Raw genomic sequence first — 20,694 nt, forward strand, 5'->3', positions numbered from 1 at the left:
AATCACACAGCAGAACTAATTAAAGACAAAGACAAGACACCTGAAGGAGTACAATGAATGTCCATGGAAACCAAAGAGTGGGCGGGGCAAACAATTAACCACAGGAAAAGACAGCAGACAGAAACAGGACAGAAACACAGACAGACTCATTACAGAGCCCCCCCCCTAGGAGTGGATTCCAGACACTCCAACGCAGAACTGGAGGGTGGCGGAGCGGAGGCGGAACAGGGGGTGGGAAGGCGGGCCAGGTCCACGTGGCGGAGCAGGAGGCCAGGGCGGAGCCGGCAGAGCAGGAGGCCAGGGCGGAGCCGGCAGAGCAGGAGGCCAGGGCGGAGCCGGCAGAGCAGGAGGCCAGGGCGGAGCCGGCAGAGCAGGAGGCCAGGGCGGAGCCAGAAACCAGGGTGGCGCCGCAGGCAGGGTCAGCGACCAGAGCAGGACCGGAGACCAGGGTGGCGCCGCAGGCAGAGTCAGCGACCAGAGCAGGACCGGAGGCCAGGGTGGCGCCGCAGGCAGAGTCAGCGACCAGAGCAGGACCGGAGGCCAGGGTGGCGCCGCAGGCAGAGTCAGCAACCAGAGCAGGACCGGAGGCCAGGGTGGCGCCGCAGGCAGAGTCAGCGACCAGAGCAGGACCGGAGACCAGGGTGGCGCTGCAGGTCGGGCCAGAGACCATAACGGCGTTGGCGGCCAGGGTGGTACTGGAGGCGCTTTGAACCTGTAAAGACGGACAGGAAAGGGAGAGACTGACAGAGACAGGGAGACAAAGCTGGGGACCGCTGGTTCCGTCGACCCGGTCGGTTCGGCTGGTTCTGTCGACCTGGTAGGCCCGGCTGGTTCTGTTGACCCGGTCGGTTCCGTTGACCCGGTCGGTCCGGCTGGCTCGGTTGACCCGGTCGGTCCCATCGACCCGGTCGGTTCGGCTGGTTCTGTCGACCTGGTCGGCCCGGTTGGATCCGGTGTTTCAGCGGGTTCGGCAGGTTCGGGCGCTTCGGCAGGTTCGGGCGCTTCGGCAGGTTCGGGCGCTTCGGCAGGTTCGGGCGCTTCGGCAGGTTCGGGCGCTTCAGCAGGTTCGGGCGCTTCGGCGGGTTCGGGCGCTTCGGCGGGTTCGGGCGCTTCGGCAGGTTCGGGAACCTCAACAGGTTCATGTGCTTCAGCAGGCTCGGGCGTTTCAGCAGGTTCGGGCGTTTCAGCAGGTTCGGGCGTTTCAGCAGGTCCATGCGCTTCGGCAGGTTCATGCGCTTCGGCAGGTTCATGCGCTTCGGCAGGTTCTGGCGCTTCGGCGGGTTCGGGCGCTTCGGCGGGTTCGGGCGCTTCGGCGGGTTCGGGCGCTTCGGCGGGTTCGGGCGCTTCGGCAGGTTCATGCGCTTCAGCGGGTTCAAGTGCTTCAGCAGGTTCGGGCGTTTCAGCAGGTTCAGGAACCTCAACAGGTTCATGTGCTTCAGCAGGCTCGGGCGTTTCAGCAGGCTCGGGCGTTTTGGCAGGTTCAGGCGCTTCGGCAGGTTCAGGCGCTTCGGCAGGTTCAGGCGCTTCGGCAGGTTCAGGCGCTTCGGGTGCCTTCGGTGCTCCAGCCGGTGCCGTAGGGATGCCGGCCGCCCGAACCGACGTCATCGGGGTGTCCGCCAGCTTGGCGATCAGCCGGTTCCCCCGGGCCTTGCCCGAGCTTTCCGGTCTGGCACCCATGTGGACGGGTTCGGTCACTGGTGTGCACAGGTCTGGGTCGGACCGAGGTACTGTAGGGGCCTCGGGCGTCCGTGGCTGGCCTGGCTCCGCAGCCCACGGACCCCGATGCCTACTGCCCCCCCCCAAAAAATATTTAGGGCCGGTGTCCGACTCTGTCCTGTGCACGGTTAAGGAGGACCCACCCAGGAGCAACGCTACGTTGGCCAGGTCCGAGAAAGGCCCCACCTCTCGGCCCAATGGCACTAGGTAGCGCAGCCCGTCCTTCAAACCATGCCTGAACAGGTCCTTGAGGGCCCTCTCCCCAAAATCCACCTGATTGGATAAGTCCAGGAATACCTCCGTATATTCCTCAATAGGGGAATCTCCCTGACACAAACAAAACAAAATTTCTGCTGGATCCATGTGGTTGGTCGTTCTGTTACGATGCAGGACAAAGGCGAGTGAGGATCCAAATGCAGATTTTCAAGTTTTAATAGTCCAAAACACAAGAAACAGAAGAACAGACAGGCAGCAAACAGGGCTAACAGGACACAGGAATAGGCACACCAACATCCAACATGAGACAACGACCAACACCAGGGAAGTGAACAAACAGAGTATAAATAAGAGACAAGGACCAATCACACAGCAGAACTAATTAAAGACAAAGACAAGACACCTGAAGGAGTACAATGAATGTCCATGGAAACCAAAGAGTGGGCGGGGCAAACAATTAACCACAGGAAAAGACAGCAGACAGAAACAGGACAGAAACACAGACAGACTCATTACATGAATACACTGTTAGCCTGATTCATTAAGAAAATATTAAACAAAATTAAACTGATTTTGCTGTTTTCTCCACAATTATTTTTCATTAAATGAATATTTCATTGAACTAATATTTAACTAGTATAGAAGTTGCAATTTTATGTCCTGATGATGTTTTGTTACAAAAATAAGTTAAAGTTTTAAATATGTATCTAATACATTTCTTTAGCTGATTAATATTTGTATTTCTTCTATATCGGCGTATAAGTGCACATTATTTGCCATCTGTGTCGTGTAGGTTTGGTGGAGAATGAGGACAAGTCTGATGTGCAAGCTATCATCGAATCAACTCCAGAGCTTCACCTGGACCTCAGTGGCTATAAAGGCTCCAGGTACAAATTCTCTGCTCGATTTATAACTCAGTTATAACACATATAAGAGTGTGTTATATCAAATTTGCCCTTGCCACATCTGGCCCGTGTGGCCACCCACAAACAAACAATAATATTCTGAATGTTTGAACATTAAAGAGTCTGTGCAAAATTGACACCTGCAAAAATGAGCAAGCTGTTAACAAGTTCTATTGTAAATTGTGTCTTTTTGTATTAACAAAATCATGTGTTGTTTATTTTGGGTGCTTCCTGTAATGGATGTGTAGTTAGGGAGTGTTTAAGGTGCAAAATACATGCTGGTGTCAATGAAAATAGATGAATTTTTATGTATTGCTGCTTGAAAGTCACTTAATAATCAGAGACTAAATTAATACAAATGAAAAACAGGTGTTAAATTTGGCTCAATACGCCATTATTGAGAAGTTTTACTGAAATAATGTCTGCGCAAAATACCCAGAAAATTATGCGCAGACATTATTTCAGTAAAACTTCTCAATACGCCATTATTGAGAAGTTTTACTGAAATAATGTCTGCGCAAAATACCCAGAAAATTATGCGCAGACATTATTTCAGTAAAACTTCTCAATACGCCATTATTGAGAAGTTTTACTGAAATAAAGTCTGCGCAAAATACCCAGAAAATTATGACCTATTATGAAGGTAAAGTATTAGGTACTTGCAACTCCTTCACTCCACAGATATCTAAAGCATTTAAACAGAAGCTTTGAAACGACACGATTCACATTTACCTCATTCACAGAACATGCTCAGGTAAAATTCTACGCATTATTAGTGGATAACATTTCGTAATATGTTCCAGCACACCGACTAAAGGTATAGAGAACAAGGCATTTAACCGGAACACAGACTCTCTGTTTGAGGAACTGTCAAGCGCAGGCTCTGGCCTCATTGGGGATGTGGATGAAGGAGCTGATCTCCTGGGTAAGAGCTTTTCTGCTTTACCAAGAAAAATCTTGTTAATCATCTCCTCTTAGCTACTAAAAACTATGACGAAAGAATAAAACTTCCTTCTAGCTGTAGATTAATATAAGAAAAAATTGTAGTCTCAAACACTAATATTAGTGATAAAGAAACCTTCATTATACTTATGTGGAGAAGGTGAATGGTACTACTAAAGGAGACCTCAGAAATGCTTCAGCAGACTATATGGACGTCGGGACATCATGCTTACAAATGGATGTTAGAAATAGCCATTATAATGGACCAGTTTCAGCATATAATTAACAATCAGCCATAACATTAAAACCACTGAGAGGTGAAGCAAATAACATTGATTATGTTGTTACAGTGGCATATGTTTCGGGGTGGGATATATTAGGCATCAAGTGAACAGTTAGTTTTAAAAGTTGATGTGTTGGAAGGGGAAATGTTAGGATCTGGGTGACTTTAAAAAGAATTGCGTCTCCAAAATCGTATAGGTGGCTCCAGTGGGCGGAAGTAAGCATCCAAAAAGTGGTCCAGGATGCGCTATGGGAAGAAGGCAAGCTAGCAGAGGCAGTATGATGCTCTGGACAATGTCTCCCAGCATTTATCTTACCTTTTCGTAACCACAAGTGGAAGATGAATTTCTGGGTGCTAACACAAAAAATTAAACATATGCAATTAAATATGCAAATGCAGCAGTAAGCAGCAGTACAAAATGTTGTTGGCTGCAGTTCACCAGACCGGATTTGTGCTATTTATTTAAGTGACGATGCAGTGATACTCGCTTACTTTCCGTTTTCTGTTGTCGCTAACCAACAGCAACCAGTAATTATCATTGTGATTTATATCTGCATTGTGATTGGATGATTGCAGATTGTATGTGTATTGAAACAAAGCTGAGCATTAGGCTGCAACAAATTTGTGGCAATGAAGTATTAGTATTAGTAAATGCATTGATTAAACGTTTAAGTAGTGCCAGTTTAGTTTTATGTGCTTTCCTTGTCATGTGTAGTCATGTAGTCAGTCCCAGCTGTATGTTAGATACTGTAATGCTAACTGCACTCTTTCTCTCCATGCTGTGTCCTCCTGTTCTCTGGTTTTTGTGCCTAATCCCAGTGGAGTACTCTGGTTTGTATATATCCCTTCCAGCTGTCTTTCTTCCTGTCTGTGTGTCACTTCCTGTTTGTATCTCTGTCAAGGGCAATGGTTGCATGTAGAGTCATTTATATTTTTTTAATCATTTTTCTTGCTATATAACAGTAAGAGAGTAAACAATTTCCATTGAAGTAACATTTCATATATTTGGCAAACAAGAAACCTGTACTGTGCTAAAGGGATGGGAAGATAACATACTATATGTTTTGTTCTGGTTTACTTGTTGCCATTATTTACTAAAAGGCTATCCTCATCCTTCCTGTTCTCTCTGCCTAACATGGACTGCATGCTTTTTCAGACCTGAGTTTGCTTGGTAAGACATACCATCTGCTCTCCTATTCATGTCTGAATTCCTCTCTCCCACAAGTGTTCAGTTTGTTGCTTTCCTTTTCCCTGAATTTGTATGTCTCAGTGATTGTGTGTGTGTTTTTTTATATCCTTTCCCAGTCTTGGTTAAAGTCAGAGGTCACACCAGGCCCTACGGTCTCAGTTTAACTAGTGTTGGTTTCTTTTGTTGTTTTTTTAGGAATGGGCCGAGAAGTGGAGAATCTCATTTTGGAGAACACACAGCTGCTGGAGACAAAGTAGGAGCGCTTTTCAGAAAAGCACATTTAAGGGAAACACATGTTTTGACAAAAGATTTGACACAAGTCTTGTGGCCAAAAAACAAAAATTATGAGACATATAGCTGATCAATATAACTAAATAACGTGACTTAAAGTGCATATGTGTGTACAGAAATGCACTGAATGTGGTAAAGAACGACCTGATCGTCCAAGTGGATGAGCTTACGTCTGAGAGGGAGGTTCTTCAGGGTGAGCTGGAAACACTTCTGCAGACAAAGTCCAAATATGAGGAGAGGAACAAAGAGCTTGAGGAAGAGCTTAAGAAGTTTGTCACTTTTTTCTCTCTCAGTATTTTTTAACAAAACGTCTTTACAGTATGCTGTGTTTTCATACAGCTGGCCTCATGAGACCCAGTTTGGTTTGTGGAGGCATAAAACAGTGCTTTTGTTTGGCATAAGGATGCTTTTATAACAAGAATACAGTATTTATCATTAATAGCCTAGAGATTGAGTTTATATATTCTCTACAGTTTCACATGGGTTTCCTCAGGGCTGTCTGTGTATTTCTGTTCTCCTAAATCATGTTCTGGTTGGTGGCATGGCAAATCTAACTTGTCCTTGTATGTGTGTGTGTGTGTGTGTGTGTGTTTGTGTGTGTGTGTGTGTACATGTGTACATTTCTGCCTTAAGAATAATATTTCAAGGTTACTGAAGCCACTGCAAACCTGACCAAGAGGAAACAGTACAATGAACGAATGTTTGTAATAATATGATTTTTTTGTATACTACTAATAGAGTTCGGGCTGAAATGGAGAGCGCCAAACTTAATAGCAAAGAGGAAGAGGAGGTGAGAACATTTTGATTAAATACTACATCAAATTTGATATTCTATGAACAAGGCATGGTTTTTTTTTATAGCAGAAGCTAGCAGAAGATGTTATACAAAATTTAAGTGTAAATGTCCTAATGCCTTCTGAAGAAAAGTTTTGTGTGTGTGTGTTCTGTCAGCAGAGTGACGTTCCCACAGCGCAGAGGCGTCGATTCACTCGGGTAGAGATGGCACGTGTACTGATGGAAAGGAATCAGTATAAAGAGAGACTGATGGAGCTACAGGAGGCTGTCAGGTGGACAGAAATGATACGGTAACACACTCAATTGAATGCTGATGACTTTTTTCTTTCTGAAAAACCTTATAGCTTTTAGATTAGATTAAAATGAAAACTAAAATTAAAAAATTAAAATGAAAACTATTTGCCGGAAAATCATTTAATTTTTTTAATCATTTAAAATGTATTTGTATTATTTGTAATTGTAATCATTGTAAAATGTATTTATAGTCCAAAAAAATGTATTTGTATTTTAAATAAAATAAAATAAAATACAAAAAGTATGTAGAGACATATTTTTTTCCATGTGACATATCCTATTCCTCTACAGTGCTTCCAGAGAAAATCCTGCTCTTACTGAGAAGAAGAAATCCAGCATCTGGCAATTGTAAGCATTTTCAATCCAGTCATTCTGCACCTCAAAACCTTACGAATGACCAGGCTGATAATTACCTATTAATTATTGTTTCTATATTTTAAATTACTTGAAATGAATAGGCAGGCTGCAACAATATGTTTAGTTAATTGTAAATATAAATTTAATAGTTCAGCAGAATTATTGTTTTTCCCATTAATAGTTGATATCCATCACCCTGGTGGACTCCAGAATACTGTTTTAAAACTGATTTGTATGAATTTCTGCATTAAAACAATGTCTTCTTCAGAGACTTGTAGATACGCTATTAGACTAATATCTTTATACAGTGTCTCCCCCTGTTGGTTTCCCAATTATTACATTCAAATGGAAACACAAAGACTGGTTAATTTTAATATTAGTAAAAAAAAATTCTCTTTGTTCCATTACATGTCATTACACTATAAATCAGGCTAGGAGTGTGGATGTAGATTCAGTTTTCAAATAGCACTTTGTATATTTTCAGCTATATTCAGATGTCCTTTATTCATATATCCTAGCAGTGACTCACAAACAACTTTTTTAAGAGTTCTTTGGATTGATAAGTGTTGCTTAACTTCCTCAATGGCTTCAGTGTCATGTGCCAATGGTGTCCAATGAGTGTTGCAGTTCCAATACATCATGTCTTGTCCTGCTCCCGTTACCATCCCTGTATGTGTTCTGTGTGTGCGTCCCAGCTTCAGCCGGCTGTTCAGTTCCTCAGCCTCCAGCAGCAGCAGCAGCAGCAGCAGCAGCAATGTGATGAAGCCTCTTCCTTCTAACGTCAAGTACAATCCACCCAGTGGCATGAGAAAGAGCAGCACCTTCTCCCAGTTTCCCACTGAGCGTTCTAAAGCCTTTGACTTCCTCAAAGATGAGTAAGGGCTTGTTTAGCATCACATTAAACCGTTCAATTATGCTTAAACCGTGTTTGTCATTCAGACTTATTTAGTGAACAGAACAATCTATTCAGCATGTATCCTCTTTCTCAGCGTGGACGTGTGCACATCCCCTTCACGTAGGGAGCAGAAGAAGGCTCAGTACAGGCAGGTCAAAGCCCACGTACAGAAAGAGGACGGGAGGCTGGCAGCTCACGGCTGGAGTATACCCAGTAAATACAAGGCAAGATTTCAAGCTACACTACATACAAAGTGTGCATTTTGATAGATCAGGCAATAAAATAAAAAATACATAAAATATAAAAACTTTTCTAAAAAATAAAATGTTATAAAATATATGTCCTGCATAACTGTACACATCTCATATTCCATTTCTCTACATGTGTATGTGAAACAATCGACATGTGGACATTACATATCCAGGGTTAATGTTTTACTTTTTCATTTTAATTTTAATCACTCAGCCAGCAAGAAAACCTTTACATTTGCCAAAGAAAACTTTAGATTTGATTGATTAGATTAAGCATTGCAACATCTGCTTCTATTACTGGTTGTGTGAAGCCCACTGCACACTGCACTACACACTCAATCCAGTTTTTTTGTAGACATGCATGTAGCTTGAGTGGATGCTAGCTCAAGGGTCATGTTGACCGCTAGTTAGTTAGTATGCGTTCCTTGTAACTCTGGGGTTGAATATTCAATTCCTGCCTCTTCAAGGGTTTCAAGTGATTGCTTCTGTTGCATATTCAGTATTATAGTGTTATTCATATTATATTCTGTATTAACTTATATAATTAGCATGTTGTCATTATTCGTGCTGTTTTATAGCCTGGACTTGTTCCAAACACTGAATAGCATTGGGGTTGTTGCTTTTGCTTATTTTTTCCCTTGCTTTCTTTTATATTTACAGGAAGCAAATGGTAGGCAAGCAGAGAACAAGATAAACTTGCCTGTTCCTGTGTACCTGAGACCACTGGATCAGAAAGATCCTTCTATGAAGGTCAGCACTTTGGGTTTTAATACCTGCATAAACTACTATCTGTGTTATATCAGAGTGAAATGGAAAATTTTGATTAATTAAAAATGAATCTCATTAAGTAATTTTGCCAAACATGCAATGGGCAATGGTGGCTCAAGCAGTTAAGGCAATGGGTTGTTGATCGGAGGATCAGGGTCCCTGCCACTGCCAATGTTGGGCACTGTATCAAACTGCCCTTGCACGCTGACCCCAACCTCCTCAGTTGGCTTATGCAAAGCAAAGAATTCCACTGCGCTCTAATGTGTATGTGGCGATAATAAAGGCTTCCATGCTCCATTTCATTCTTTTGTACTTAACATCATGTAAAAATTCTCAGTGAGCATGACGCTGAAATGTATTTGTTCTTTCTCTAGCTGTGGTGTGCAGCTGGTGTGAACCTCTCAGGGGGAAAGCCACGTGACCCAGCCTCAGGTGTGTGTATCAATGACTTAGGAGCTGAGGGAGAAATTGCTAGACCAAGGAAAGGCTCTCAAAGCAGCCTGGAGCAACAGGAGCAGGAGCAGAAGGTGAACAGCTTCACCAGCACAAGATGCAGAATGTTTTTTAAATACACTTTTACAGAATAATGTTTTGAAAATTGTACATTCATTTCCACAAAAACAAATCATGCAAATAATCTAAAAAGGGATTATTCTAGATTACATACTAGATAATCACAGACATCGTAATAAGATTTTTGAATTCACAAATAAGCCTCTGGCTATTATGTTTTGTAGCTATTTTGGTAGTTATTTTTTAGATACGGTTTCTCAGTAAGCATAGCGTCTCTGGACAGAAACCTCATGTACTGTAATTCTAGATTTTCTCACCATGTGCATGTGTGTACGTGTGTCAGGAGCAGGAGCGTGAGCTGGCACAGATGGACATGTCCAGCCGTGTTTGGATCTGCACCAGCACACAATCCTCCACTAAAGTCATTATCCTGGACAGCACACATCCCTCTGAGTTGCTGGATAGCTTCTACGTCTGTAACTCACACGTGCTGTGCATCTCCAGCGTGCCAGGTCAGATAACACACAGCCCCGGCTGGATCTTATCTGACCATTTGAAGTGATCTTTACCTACATTGTGTCTGTTTTATATCAAGAGTCATCGGTATAGAACGGACAATTATCATAAGCCTTAAGAGTTCTTGTATTATGATTCAGGCGTTCTGGAGACAGACTATCCTGCAGGAGAAGAAGTACCTCAGGACTCAGAGGCCAGACTTGAAGGTTCACTAACAGGCAGTTTGGTTAGTAACAGCTCACATGGCAGCGAGGGAGCTCTGAGTGGCATTTCAGCAGTTGGCTGTACAGCAGATGGGGCTTGGTCTGGAGCTCAGACTGGCAGCTCAGGAACCAATGAGCTTCAGGCAGAGCTCAGTCCTGTAAGAGGTAGAGGTAAGAACTGTTCATCATAATTGCCATGAAAGAGGGTTTAAATGGAAGGGAGCTCAAGAGAGATGAACTTGTGGAAATGAAAATTATACCATGGCATAAAGGTGGCAATTATAATGATTGTTATGATTGACACGTGGATGTGGATGCAGTTACACTTTATATAATTTGTTCTTTAATAGTAATAATAAAAATAAACAAACTAAAATGTGAGCCAAATCATAATCTGAAATCAGGGAGCAAGTCAGTTGATCAACAAACAGGCTATAACAGTCAAAAACACATGAAAATGAGAGACAGGATCTATGGTTATGACAAGGGAAGCAAAAACATGAACAATGGCTTGGTATGGTCAGACACACTGAGTTAACTGAATGAATAATTTGCACTATACACTAGACACATGAGGGTTTAAATACACACACAAATCATTAAGGCAACAACCAGTGACAATACACGGGCAGAAACATGAATTAAAACACGGAACAGGGTGGCCAAGAGCACCACGGGCACAAGGGGGAGATTCGTGACAATCATAATGAAAAATGTTAATGAAATGATAATGTAATGAACCAGCTATGTCTGGCCACATAGTTGTATTTACTTAAAGTAAGCCCTTAACACAGAAATAAATATATTTAACAAAATGTGACCCCAGGTAATGTAAACTGGGTGGTATACTCACCAGTGAAAATCGTTTTCGGTCATGACAGCACAATAATATGTAAACGTTTATTCATTTATTTATTTATTTGTCATCATCAAATAAATTCTAATTCCAAACTACATAAATATTATTATAAATGAATAATCATACTGTCTGTGAGAAAAGCATAGTTGAAGGAACATCTCAAAACCTCTACAGTTTAAGCCAAGGTGATTATTAAAAAAAAACAAATTCAGAAATATATACTTGTGCAAGCAAAGGCAATACAAGCTTAAGTTCATGACATTTGTAAATCTTGTTTTTAGCTTCTATTAAACTGAAAGTAGAGCCTCTTACTTTCATATCTTTACTAATTCGATGCTTAGTGTAATTCTTGTGTTCATGGTCCATGGTAAGTGATACAGTAAGACTATTGTGTGTGCAGTGGAGTTGTCTAGGGAAACTAGTCCCAACGAAGACGGCGTTCCCACAGCAGAGGAAGCCACTGAGGCTACTGAGGAAGAGGAGGAGCCACTGGATACAGATACCAGCCAGCCTGGCATTTACACTGAGCACGTATTCACAGATCCACTGGGAGCACAGTCCACCGAGAGCTCTACAGCTACAGACAAAGAAAGGTGAGCACATAGTGAATGAAAGGTTTTCTATCAGTCTTCCATTCGGTTGAAACAAATGTCCATGGCATAATCCAATAGCAACAGACTGGATACAAACCAGAGGTGAACTGAACACCATGAATGCAATGTTCAGTTCTCCTCTGGTTTGTATCCAGTCTGTTGCTATTGGATTGTGCCATGGAAATGCATCACCTTTTTTTTCCCTTAGACTGCTTTAGTTCACAAAAGACCCAAATCTGAGAGAGTGACTCCAAAATAACTGTCTGAAAATATATGTATGATATTCAGCTTCATTGCGGTTTCTGATACATTTTGATGTGTCCCCATAGATAAGCCTTTTATGTTGTGTACAACATAAAATGTGATCTCAGTGACATGGTTGTCGGTGCCAGACAGGCAGGTTTGAGTATTTTAGAAACTGCAGCTCTCCTGGGATTTTTCCTACATAAGACTTTTATTTGTAATTTATTGTAAATGTATCACTATGCACTTCTGGTTAGATGCTAGCTGCATTTTATTGGCTTTGTACATGTACTTTGTGTTTCAGTGTTTAGAGATTTTTTCAGTTACTGTGTCCACCAACACAACTGTTTTTTATTTTTTATAAACCTCATTAAAACCAGTAAACTCTAGAGACTGTTATGTGTAAAAATTCCAGCTCAGAAGTTATATAAGTAGTCAAACCAGCCTGTCTGGCACCAACAACCATGTCACTGAGATCACTCTCACTCACTCACTCATTTTCTACCGCTTATCCGAACTACCTCGGGTCACGGGGTGCCTGTGCCTATCTCAGGCGTCATCGGGCATCAAGGCAGGATACACCCTGGACGGAGTGCCAACCCATCACAGGGCACACACACACACACTCTCATTCACTCACACAATCACACACTACGGACAATTTTCCAGAGATGCCAATCAACCTACCATGCATGTCTTTGGACCGGGGGAGGAAACCGGAGTACCCGGAGGAAACCCCCGAGGCACGGGGAGAACATGCAAACTCCACACACACAAGGCGGAGGCGGGAATCGAACCCCCAACCCTGGAGGTGTGAGGCGAACGTGCTAACCACTAAGCCACCGTGCCCCCCTCACTGAGATCACATATTTCCTTATCCTGATAATTGATGTAAACTTTATCCAAAGCTGCTGGCCATATCTGCACGATATTATACGTTGTTTTGCTTGATTGCATGTAGTGTTAATTTCGTCACCTATTTTTAATTTAGTCTTAGTCTTGTGCCAAATGTCCTTGTTAGTTTTAGTCATATTTAGTCATTCACATATCTTTTTTGTTAGTCAAGTTTTAGTCAACTAAAAGTCTCTTCATTTTAGTCTAGTTTTAGTCAAAAAATTGTAGTCTTTTTTTAAAATAACACATTATTACTGAGATTATTACTGATAAACATTTCAGTAAAAAAAGTGTTTCACATATGTTTCACTCGAACTTGACTGCACATCACATTTTTTACTTTATTGATGCTGCTTTTAATCGTAATGCAAAGACCGGTCATCGGGACATAAGCTGTCATATACAATAAAAGAGCCTGCGCAGCGACAGGAAATATAATAAACACAAAAAGCCTGACTAGACCAGGGGTGGACTTGGACTCAGGATTTTTTTTTTTGAGCGGCGTGTGGAAGAATTCTTTCTACGCACACACTAAACAGCGCAAAGCCGCGAACTCGTTGTGAATATTTTAAAGGCGTAACAGCTGATGAAAAAGCAGAGACAATTGTAGACGAAAATGAAGAGAGATTTTATCTTAGTTTTTATTTTATACAAAACATTTTCGCCTCGTCTTTTTTCGTCAACAATAATGCATGTTAATTTAGTCTTAGTCAGCGTTTTTGGACAGTGGTGCAGTCTTGTCATCGTCTCGTCTTAGTCATGAAAAAAAAGGTTGTTGACGAACATATTTCGTCTCGTCTCGTCTGATGAAATTAACACTAATTGCATGAATGAGACAGTGTACAGGTGTTTCTAATAAAGCGCTTAGTAAGTGTTTTAGGGTTTCAAGAGTCAGTCACACCAGCACTATACTGACTGTCAGGTTTTTCATATAGACTTACAGCTGTGTTGAATTTTTAGACATAGATATTGCTGAAGAATGAAAAAAGTAAAACAGTAGTTTATTTTTTGATGTGATTTGACTGCCAGGAAGTTGAGTCGAGAGAGAGATGGAGCAGCTTCTCCAAACAGCGAGCAGGATCAGGCCGGGGAAGAGTCCCAGAGGATGAGCAGCACCCTGCCTACCATGTGGTTAGGGGCTCAGAATGGCTGGTGAGTCTCTCTCTCTGTCTCTCTCTCTCTCTCTCTCTCTGTCTCTCTTTCAAACACTCACAGAATCACAGGGACACAAACACTTTGACATTCTTTATTTTAATTCATGCTATGTTGTTTTTCCCTCCTTTCTTCTAGCCTGTATGTGCACTCATCTGTGGCCCGGTGGAGAAAGTGCCTCCATGCTGTGAAGCTGAAGGACTCCATTCTTAATATTGTGTAAGTGAAGAAGAATGCTGAAACAGAACTAACTGAATGAGAACAAATTCACTAAAATACCTAGTGCTGTGAAAGTACGCATGTGAGGCAGGCATGCGCTGTAGTTGTCTGATCTTTCGTTGCATTTTTTCTTTTAACAGTCACGTTAAAGGACGAGTCCTTGTGGCTCTAGCTGATGGTACACTAGCCATCTTCCACAGAGGACTAGGTAAGACCCAATTCATCAGTCAGTGTAATCCTCTCTGCTTTTTGGCAGTTGTGCAAAAAAAGTTCTTTTTTTTACTATCTTATAGATAGCCAGTGGGATTTAACCAACTACCACCTGTTGGACCTGGGCCGGCCGCATCACTCCATCCGCTGTATGTCAGTCGTGCATGATAAAGTGTGGTGTGGCTACAGGAACAAGATCTATATCGTCCACCCCAAAGCTATGAAGATTGAGGTTTGTTCCTATTTCCATGTTCCACAGACTGTGTTGCAGTTCCTAACCAAAAGAGCACATATTTTTATCATTCTCTGTAATATATAGAAAATCTGTTTGTATTCTACTGCACCATTTCTGGTGGGGAGCAGTACGTTTTATAGTAGTATGCCTTAATATTTACTGAAGGGTGTTAATATAGTAACTTTAAGAGCTGTTGTCACTTGGGTCATAAGGCGCACATCACTGACTGTGTTAAAAGGAAGCTGTGATCCAAAGACACTCTTAAAAATTTAATGCTGACATATTTGTAGCTTTAAAATAGCACAGTTTAGACTCAATTACATCCATAAAGTGATAATTACATTATCAAGTGCAAATATTTGCTTATGCTATCAGAAAATATTTTGATGTTTTGAAGGCATTTTTCTGGTTATGTAATCAGATCCACATCTGAGTCTACTTAAGTATTAGAATTAAAGGTTCTAAACTATAATGTGTGTGTGTGTGTGTGTGTGTGTGTGTGTGTGTGTGTGTGTGTGTGTGTGTGTGTGTGTGTGTGTGTGTGTGTGTGTGTGCAGAAGTCATTCGATGCTCACCCTCGGAAAGAGAGCCAGGTGCGTCAGCTGGCCTGGGTGGGTGATGGGATCTGGGTCTCCATCCGGTTGGACTCCACCCTGCGTCTGTTCCACGCACACACTTTCCAGCATCTCCAGGATGTGGATATTGAGCCTTATGTCAGCAAGATGCTGGGTGAGGATGAGAATGAGGATGAGGAATAAGCTTACCTTTTAGCTTTCTAGCTTTAGCTGTAATTAAGCCATTGAAACAATTATGGGAAGGGAAACAACAGCATTAAGTGTTAAGGCCTTTTCCTCATTACACTCTATTTACACAATGTTGTCTTATTTGCAATGTAATGATTTTTTTTATATCAACAGCAAGTGCTTTTATAGTCACTTCCATATCTGTAAAATGTTTGAGTAACACAGTTCCTGTCTTATGTTAACAGGCACAGGTAAACTGGGCTTCTCTTTTGTAAGAATCACAGCTCTCATGGTGTCGTGTAAGCGGCTCTGGGTTGGGACAGGAAACGGCGTCATCATCTCTATCCCTCTATCAGAGTGTGAGTTTGCAAATATTTTGAACAGGTGCAGGATTTCAGGAGAATCTAAAAGTTGAAAAGCAGTAAAGCCAGACAGGGAGTGGGCTTTAATCTCTTCTATCTCCACACTTCTGTATTCTCCTCTACCTTGTCCTTTTTCTGACTCTACTCTGGGTTCTTCTGTCAATAGCTGTGGGTCTTCAGCACGGAGTTCTCGGGCTGAGGGGTGAGTGGGAACAGTGCCACATGCTTAGCAAGCTTCCTGCGATAAGACCCTTAGTGGCTGCTGCACACTAGCTTGCGCTTACCTTTGCATATCAGAAGTCAGCTTCTTTATCTTGAGATAAAGTTTTCTGATTGGCCTCTTTTTGTTTTTTTCTAATTCTCTCTAATGGCGTCAAAGTTGTGGAGAGAAGATCGCAGATTAAAGTGCAAAGATTAAATTGACGTATAAGGAAACGTTTGTTCGGAGAAAATCTGATGCACACACATATGCAACTTTGATGCCACTCTTTCTTTTTCTTTTATTTACTGTTTCTGATTTCATATGATGTGGTATGTGGTAGCCTAGTGGTTAAGCGTCGTAATCGTAAGGTTGTGAGTTCGCTTCCTGCTGCCACTGCTGGGTCCCTGAGCAAGGCCCTTAACCCTCAATTGCTCAGTTGTATTAAAAAAAAGAGATAAAATGTAAGTTGCGCTGGATAAGGGCATCTGCAAAATTCTGTAAAAGTACATTTCATTTATTCACTATTTAGAACCAGTACCTTAAAATTAAAAGAATTGTCACTGGTTATGCTGGCAAAATTATCTGTACTCTCTGTACTTGTATACCTGCAGACCACTCAGTCCTTTAAGGTTGTCAGATTTTGCTTGCTTGGAAGATGTTTGGAGGTTCAAGCCCTAGCACTGCCACGGTGCCACTGTCAGGCCTTTGATTAAGGCTCCAGGGCTTTTGATCCCTGTGCTCCAGGGGTGCTAATATCATGCCCAACCCTGTGCTCTGACTCCAGCAATTAGCATTCTTCAAGCAGTGTATATCCATAACCAGGATCCATTCATTTTTTTTCTGCTTTTCCTGATTGGAGTGACATCAGGCTGAGAAGGTCAGCCCAGACTTCTCAACTCTCATCTCAAGACTTCTTAACTTCTCACCCATCCAGCTGCTCCTGTGGGCTCTGTCCATCACTTATATGCCTCATACACAGCTAGATACAGATACAGCTCTAGTGAGCACTGACACACAGACTAAGCTGTATTTATGTCACAGGTCTAAATAAATATTTCCTCACAGTAAACACTTTACTCTAAATTGATGCAGTATTGGCTTCTTCTTTGTTTCTGTTATAATATGTCCTTCATTCTCTGTCTCTAGTTTTGACTTACTGGCCTGATATTGATCTGCTTAATTTTCCCAGTGTGTCTGCTTTAACTGCTCACATTAAGTGCTTGCTCTGGTTGCACTTAAGCACACTTAAAAATGCAACTTAATACAGAACTTGCCATGTGACTTTGTTAAGAGCATCACCATTAACCCTGGCCATTTCTTTCCTCTGAACTGCAGCTAATAGGACTGTTGGTGTGATAGCGAGCCGACCCGGCGGCGCAGTCCGTGTGTTCGGGGATGAGAGTGCAGATTGTGGGACGACAGGCTCCTATGTGCCCTACTGCTCTATGGCCCATGCTCAACTTTGCTTCCATGGTCACAGAGATGCAGTCAAGTTCTTTGTTGCAGTGCCAGGTATTATCTAGGAAAAAGAATGTAGGCATATTATTTTATTAGGTACAATGTGACAAATTAGGTATTTGTCACATTGGCACACCTCAGGTCACTCCTTCACACTCAATTGTCAGTTGACTCACCAAAAGTGATACAGGATGAATTTGCATTTAAAGATTTAATTCGAATTCCTCATTAAGATTTAAGATTATTTACCGCTGCTAATCAACAAATGAAAAACATTACTGAGAATTTACTGTGAAGAATTTTACCTTTACAGATGGATTGAGTTATACATCACATCGTCAGTATTATTCTCATTCACATTCCATTGATCTTTCCAAAAAAACTCTCAGAAAGCTTGATGGTGCCATGAGACAAGCACACTCATCTAGCGAGGTTTTAGACATCTTTTGGCAGACTAACTGCATTTATAGCTGTGTTTGTTAAACAAGCTTCTTACACAAGAATTTCCATGCTAATATATTTTAAGTAGAAATGTCAAATTATGAATAAAATAAAGAATTTTCCAGCAACAGTAACATCCAACATGTAAGCTTTTGTAAACTGGAAATATTAACTCAAGTTTTGTTTTTGCGATGATGTTTTTTTTTTTCAGGTCATGTTGTTCCTCCAGCAGCAGCACCTGACAGCATGACCCCAGACTCAGACTCTCCTTCCTCTGACAGTCCTTCACAAGAGCAGCAACAAAAGTTCATGCTGGTGACGAGTGGAGGAGAGGGCTACATCGACTTCAGGATGGGTAAGAACGCTACAAACTTGTGAGCAACTGTACTTATTCTACATTATGAGCATTACTACACATTCTCGCCTGTGTCTCGCAGGTGATGAAGATGGAGCAGGACTAACTGAGGATGAGGAACCTCTTGAACCCACCCTGCAGCTGCAGTCTGCTCCCACCAAAACCGAGCGCAGCCACATCATAGTCTGGCAGGTTGCCGTGAATGACGAGTGAGCACCCAATCATTGCCTCAGGTTTATCAGAGATCTTCGCCCCTCAAGCCACCTTGTGGCATGCTGTTACTTTTTTTTTATCACAAATTACTAGAATTTTGATTCCCATGATTATTATTAGGAGACATCCCCAAACCCATTTTTTGTGTGTGTTTTATTTCATCTTTTATAATATTGTATTTTCATTCATGCCAAGGAGTAAGTCAAAGGGAATCTGTGATATAAGGAAAAAGAAAGGGAATAAATGAATCCGTCCAGGACAGGGCTTTGCAAAAGGCCAGCCCAAAAAAAAAAACAAGCCTAGTACTTTACTAGAGTACTGAAGCACAGAGACCAGTGAAGGAAATACATGCTTTCAGTTTACATCATAACTGAACGTAAAAATTGCACATATTTAAAGGATGTCCCTATGTTCAAGTTATTTGTTTTGTGCAAGCAATAGATAGATAAATAGATAGAGAGCAAGAGAGAGACATCTTGTGAGGCCACGACTTATGTGTACTGTGACTGACGTCGCAGTAGCATAGTGTGATATTTCTAGAGCAACAGAAAGCTATTTTGCAATCTGCTTGGCATGTGTCCTGTTTGCATTTTCCTAGAATCTTAAAGGCGTGTGTGTGTGTGTGTGTGTGTGTGTGTGTGTGTGTGTGTGTGTCTGTGAGAGAGAGAGTGAACTAAGTAATTCAGTGTGTTGTAAAAGCCCTAGCACTAGATTCTGCCTCACGTGGTAGCACCTGTACGCTAGAGCTTGCTGGCACTTTAAAATAGTGACCAACGTAATTAGATCTAAACTTAGATCTACACTTAATCTAAAACCAACACTCATGTTTTATTTTTTCCAAGAAGGGGCTAGCCTGTTACCAAAGGAAAAAATTGTAGAACAAATATATCTCAACAATCTCAACAGCCTCTAGTTCCATTTAGGCTTTTTTTTTTTTTTTTGACATTCACTACAAACTTTTCATATTTAAAGATCGAAATTTTTAAAGGCCTCATTTCTTGACAGGGATTTCTATCAGAACCACTTTACATCGCACCTTAACTCATTTATCACCACGCACTAAGCCGGTGGGTTTTTGTGCATTCATTTTTATTTCATCTTGAGTGTTTACATGTCTGTTCTTCGATACTGAAACCAGTTTGTTTTTATTTTTATCTCTGTGTCATTTAAGTCAAAAGCTTTTTTACATGTGTCTCTTGTTTAGTGCGGTCTGTTAAAATGTAAGCACTACAGGCCAGTGTTGAACTTTTTGTTTTGTATTTGAAGGAAGTAAATAACAGGCGGTCTGGTTTTGTTTTTATTCAACAAAGGGAATATTCATATAGGTATTTTTGCCATTCCAGTATTTATTTTTCCATAATGAATTTTGTGGTTCAGAATGTAACTTTGTACATGAACATTCAAACAGTTTGTGTAATATTATTACAGACATTGTGAAGGAATTGCATCACTAGTGGTTGATTTGTGTAACATCATGGATTGGAGTATGTAGGATATACAGAATAACCTCTCTGTGGATCATCTGGAATTCAGCTTTCATTGTACTGAGCTATGCATGTTTTTTTTAAAAGGACACTGCAGTGTGTTTGTTCAAATCCCTGATTATTGCCACCTTTTTGGGTGGACTAGTGTGTGTGCGCGTGTGTGTATTGGATAGGGGTGGGGCTGGGGTGGGGGTTTGGGGGGTGGACAGTATGTGTGGACGATGGTCGCTTGATCCCTTAAACGACAGAGGATGTGCTGTGGTTGTCACAGCTTGTCATTACTGTGGTTTTTCCTGTTCGATGTTTGCTAAAACAGCATCATAGCCTTATTTTTAACAATCTAATAAACTCAATTTCATGGGAATTAACAGTCACTGCTGGTCTGTTTGCACTCCTTTTTTAGTCCTTTCTGCCAAAACTGAGGTGTTAAAACTGCTGTATTTTCTGGTAAAAGGTATAGTAAGTTGAGTGACAGATTTTTTCATAGAAAAAAAAAACAACAGCGGACACTAACATTTTGACGGTGTAAACTTTATTAAAAGATGCGTGAAGAAATAAATCCAAGCAGAATGAGCTCACTGTGAGTTTCCAGATTTGCTCAGGCTGCTAATGTGATGATGGTGTGACATTAAATGTATCAAACACTTCCTAAGAGTTCCTAAGTGAAATGTAGAATATGCCAATTTGCACGCTTCAAAATGCCTCAGAATCACTACAAGTAAATAAGTGCCTCTTACTTCAAATGACATAAACGTGTTTTTTTCCCAGTTATTACGTTTTCATTTTTATTTATCTTCTGTAAGTGCTTTATCCTGGTCAGGTTTGCAATGGATCTGGATCTTATCGCAGGAACACTGTGTGTCATGCAGGAATACACAATGAATGGGATGCCAGGCT

General features: G+C 41.6%; 1 protein-coding gene across 7 annotated transcripts in view; it reads left to right on the forward strand.

The window, feature by feature from the left end:
- The window catches only part of spag9a (sperm associated antigen 9a), a 36,249-nt gene extending 16,078 nt beyond the window's left edge, over positions 1 to 20,171 (forward strand). For 2 of the 7 annotated variants that reach the window (XM_060891977.1, XM_060891972.1), the window contains 25 exons: positions 2,726 to 2,819; positions 3,641 to 3,762; positions 4,882 to 4,893; positions 5,447 to 5,504; positions 5,659 to 5,811; positions 6,281 to 6,332; positions 6,494 to 6,627; positions 6,923 to 6,979; positions 7,684 to 7,863; positions 7,978 to 8,107; positions 8,795 to 8,884; positions 9,277 to 9,429; positions 9,759 to 9,927; positions 10,072 to 10,305; positions 11,394 to 11,586; positions 13,753 to 13,875; positions 14,014 to 14,094; positions 14,235 to 14,302; positions 14,388 to 14,536; positions 15,097 to 15,268; positions 15,528 to 15,641; positions 15,811 to 15,846; positions 17,182 to 17,358; positions 17,957 to 18,100; positions 18,183 to 20,171. In XM_060891977.1, coding sequence (XP_060747960.1) covers positions 2,726 to 2,819; positions 3,641 to 3,762; positions 4,882 to 4,893; positions 5,447 to 5,504; positions 5,659 to 5,811; positions 6,281 to 6,332; positions 6,494 to 6,627; positions 6,923 to 6,979; positions 7,684 to 7,863; positions 7,978 to 8,107; positions 8,795 to 8,884; positions 9,277 to 9,429; positions 9,759 to 9,927; positions 10,072 to 10,305; positions 11,394 to 11,586; positions 13,753 to 13,875; positions 14,014 to 14,094; positions 14,235 to 14,302; positions 14,388 to 14,536; positions 15,097 to 15,268; positions 15,528 to 15,641; positions 15,811 to 15,846; positions 17,182 to 17,358; positions 17,957 to 18,100; positions 18,183 to 18,313 — 3,026 coding nt within the window. In that variant the 3' untranslated portion in view covers positions 18,314 to 20,171. The remainder of the gene's footprint in view (positions 1 to 2,725; positions 2,820 to 3,640; positions 3,763 to 4,881; positions 4,894 to 5,446; positions 5,505 to 5,658; positions 5,812 to 6,280; positions 6,333 to 6,493; positions 6,628 to 6,922; positions 6,980 to 7,683; positions 7,864 to 7,977; positions 8,108 to 8,794; positions 8,885 to 9,276; positions 9,430 to 9,758; positions 9,928 to 10,071; positions 10,306 to 11,393; positions 11,587 to 13,752; positions 13,876 to 14,013; positions 14,095 to 14,234; positions 14,303 to 14,387; positions 14,537 to 15,096; positions 15,269 to 15,527; positions 15,642 to 15,810; positions 15,847 to 17,181; positions 17,359 to 17,956; positions 18,101 to 18,182) is intronic. The other 5 variants (XM_060891973.1, XM_060891976.1, XM_060891974.1 and 2 more) reach the window with 5 other exon arrangements.
- Positions 20,172 to 20,694: the final 523 nt, after the last annotated feature.

The sequence above is a fragment of the Tachysurus vachellii genome, chromosome 18 (assembly GCF_030014155.1).
Source record: "Tachysurus vachellii isolate PV-2020 chromosome 18, HZAU_Pvac_v1, whole genome shotgun sequence".
NCBI classification, from domain to species: domain Eukaryota; kingdom Metazoa; phylum Chordata; class Actinopteri; order Siluriformes; family Bagridae; genus Tachysurus; species Tachysurus vachellii.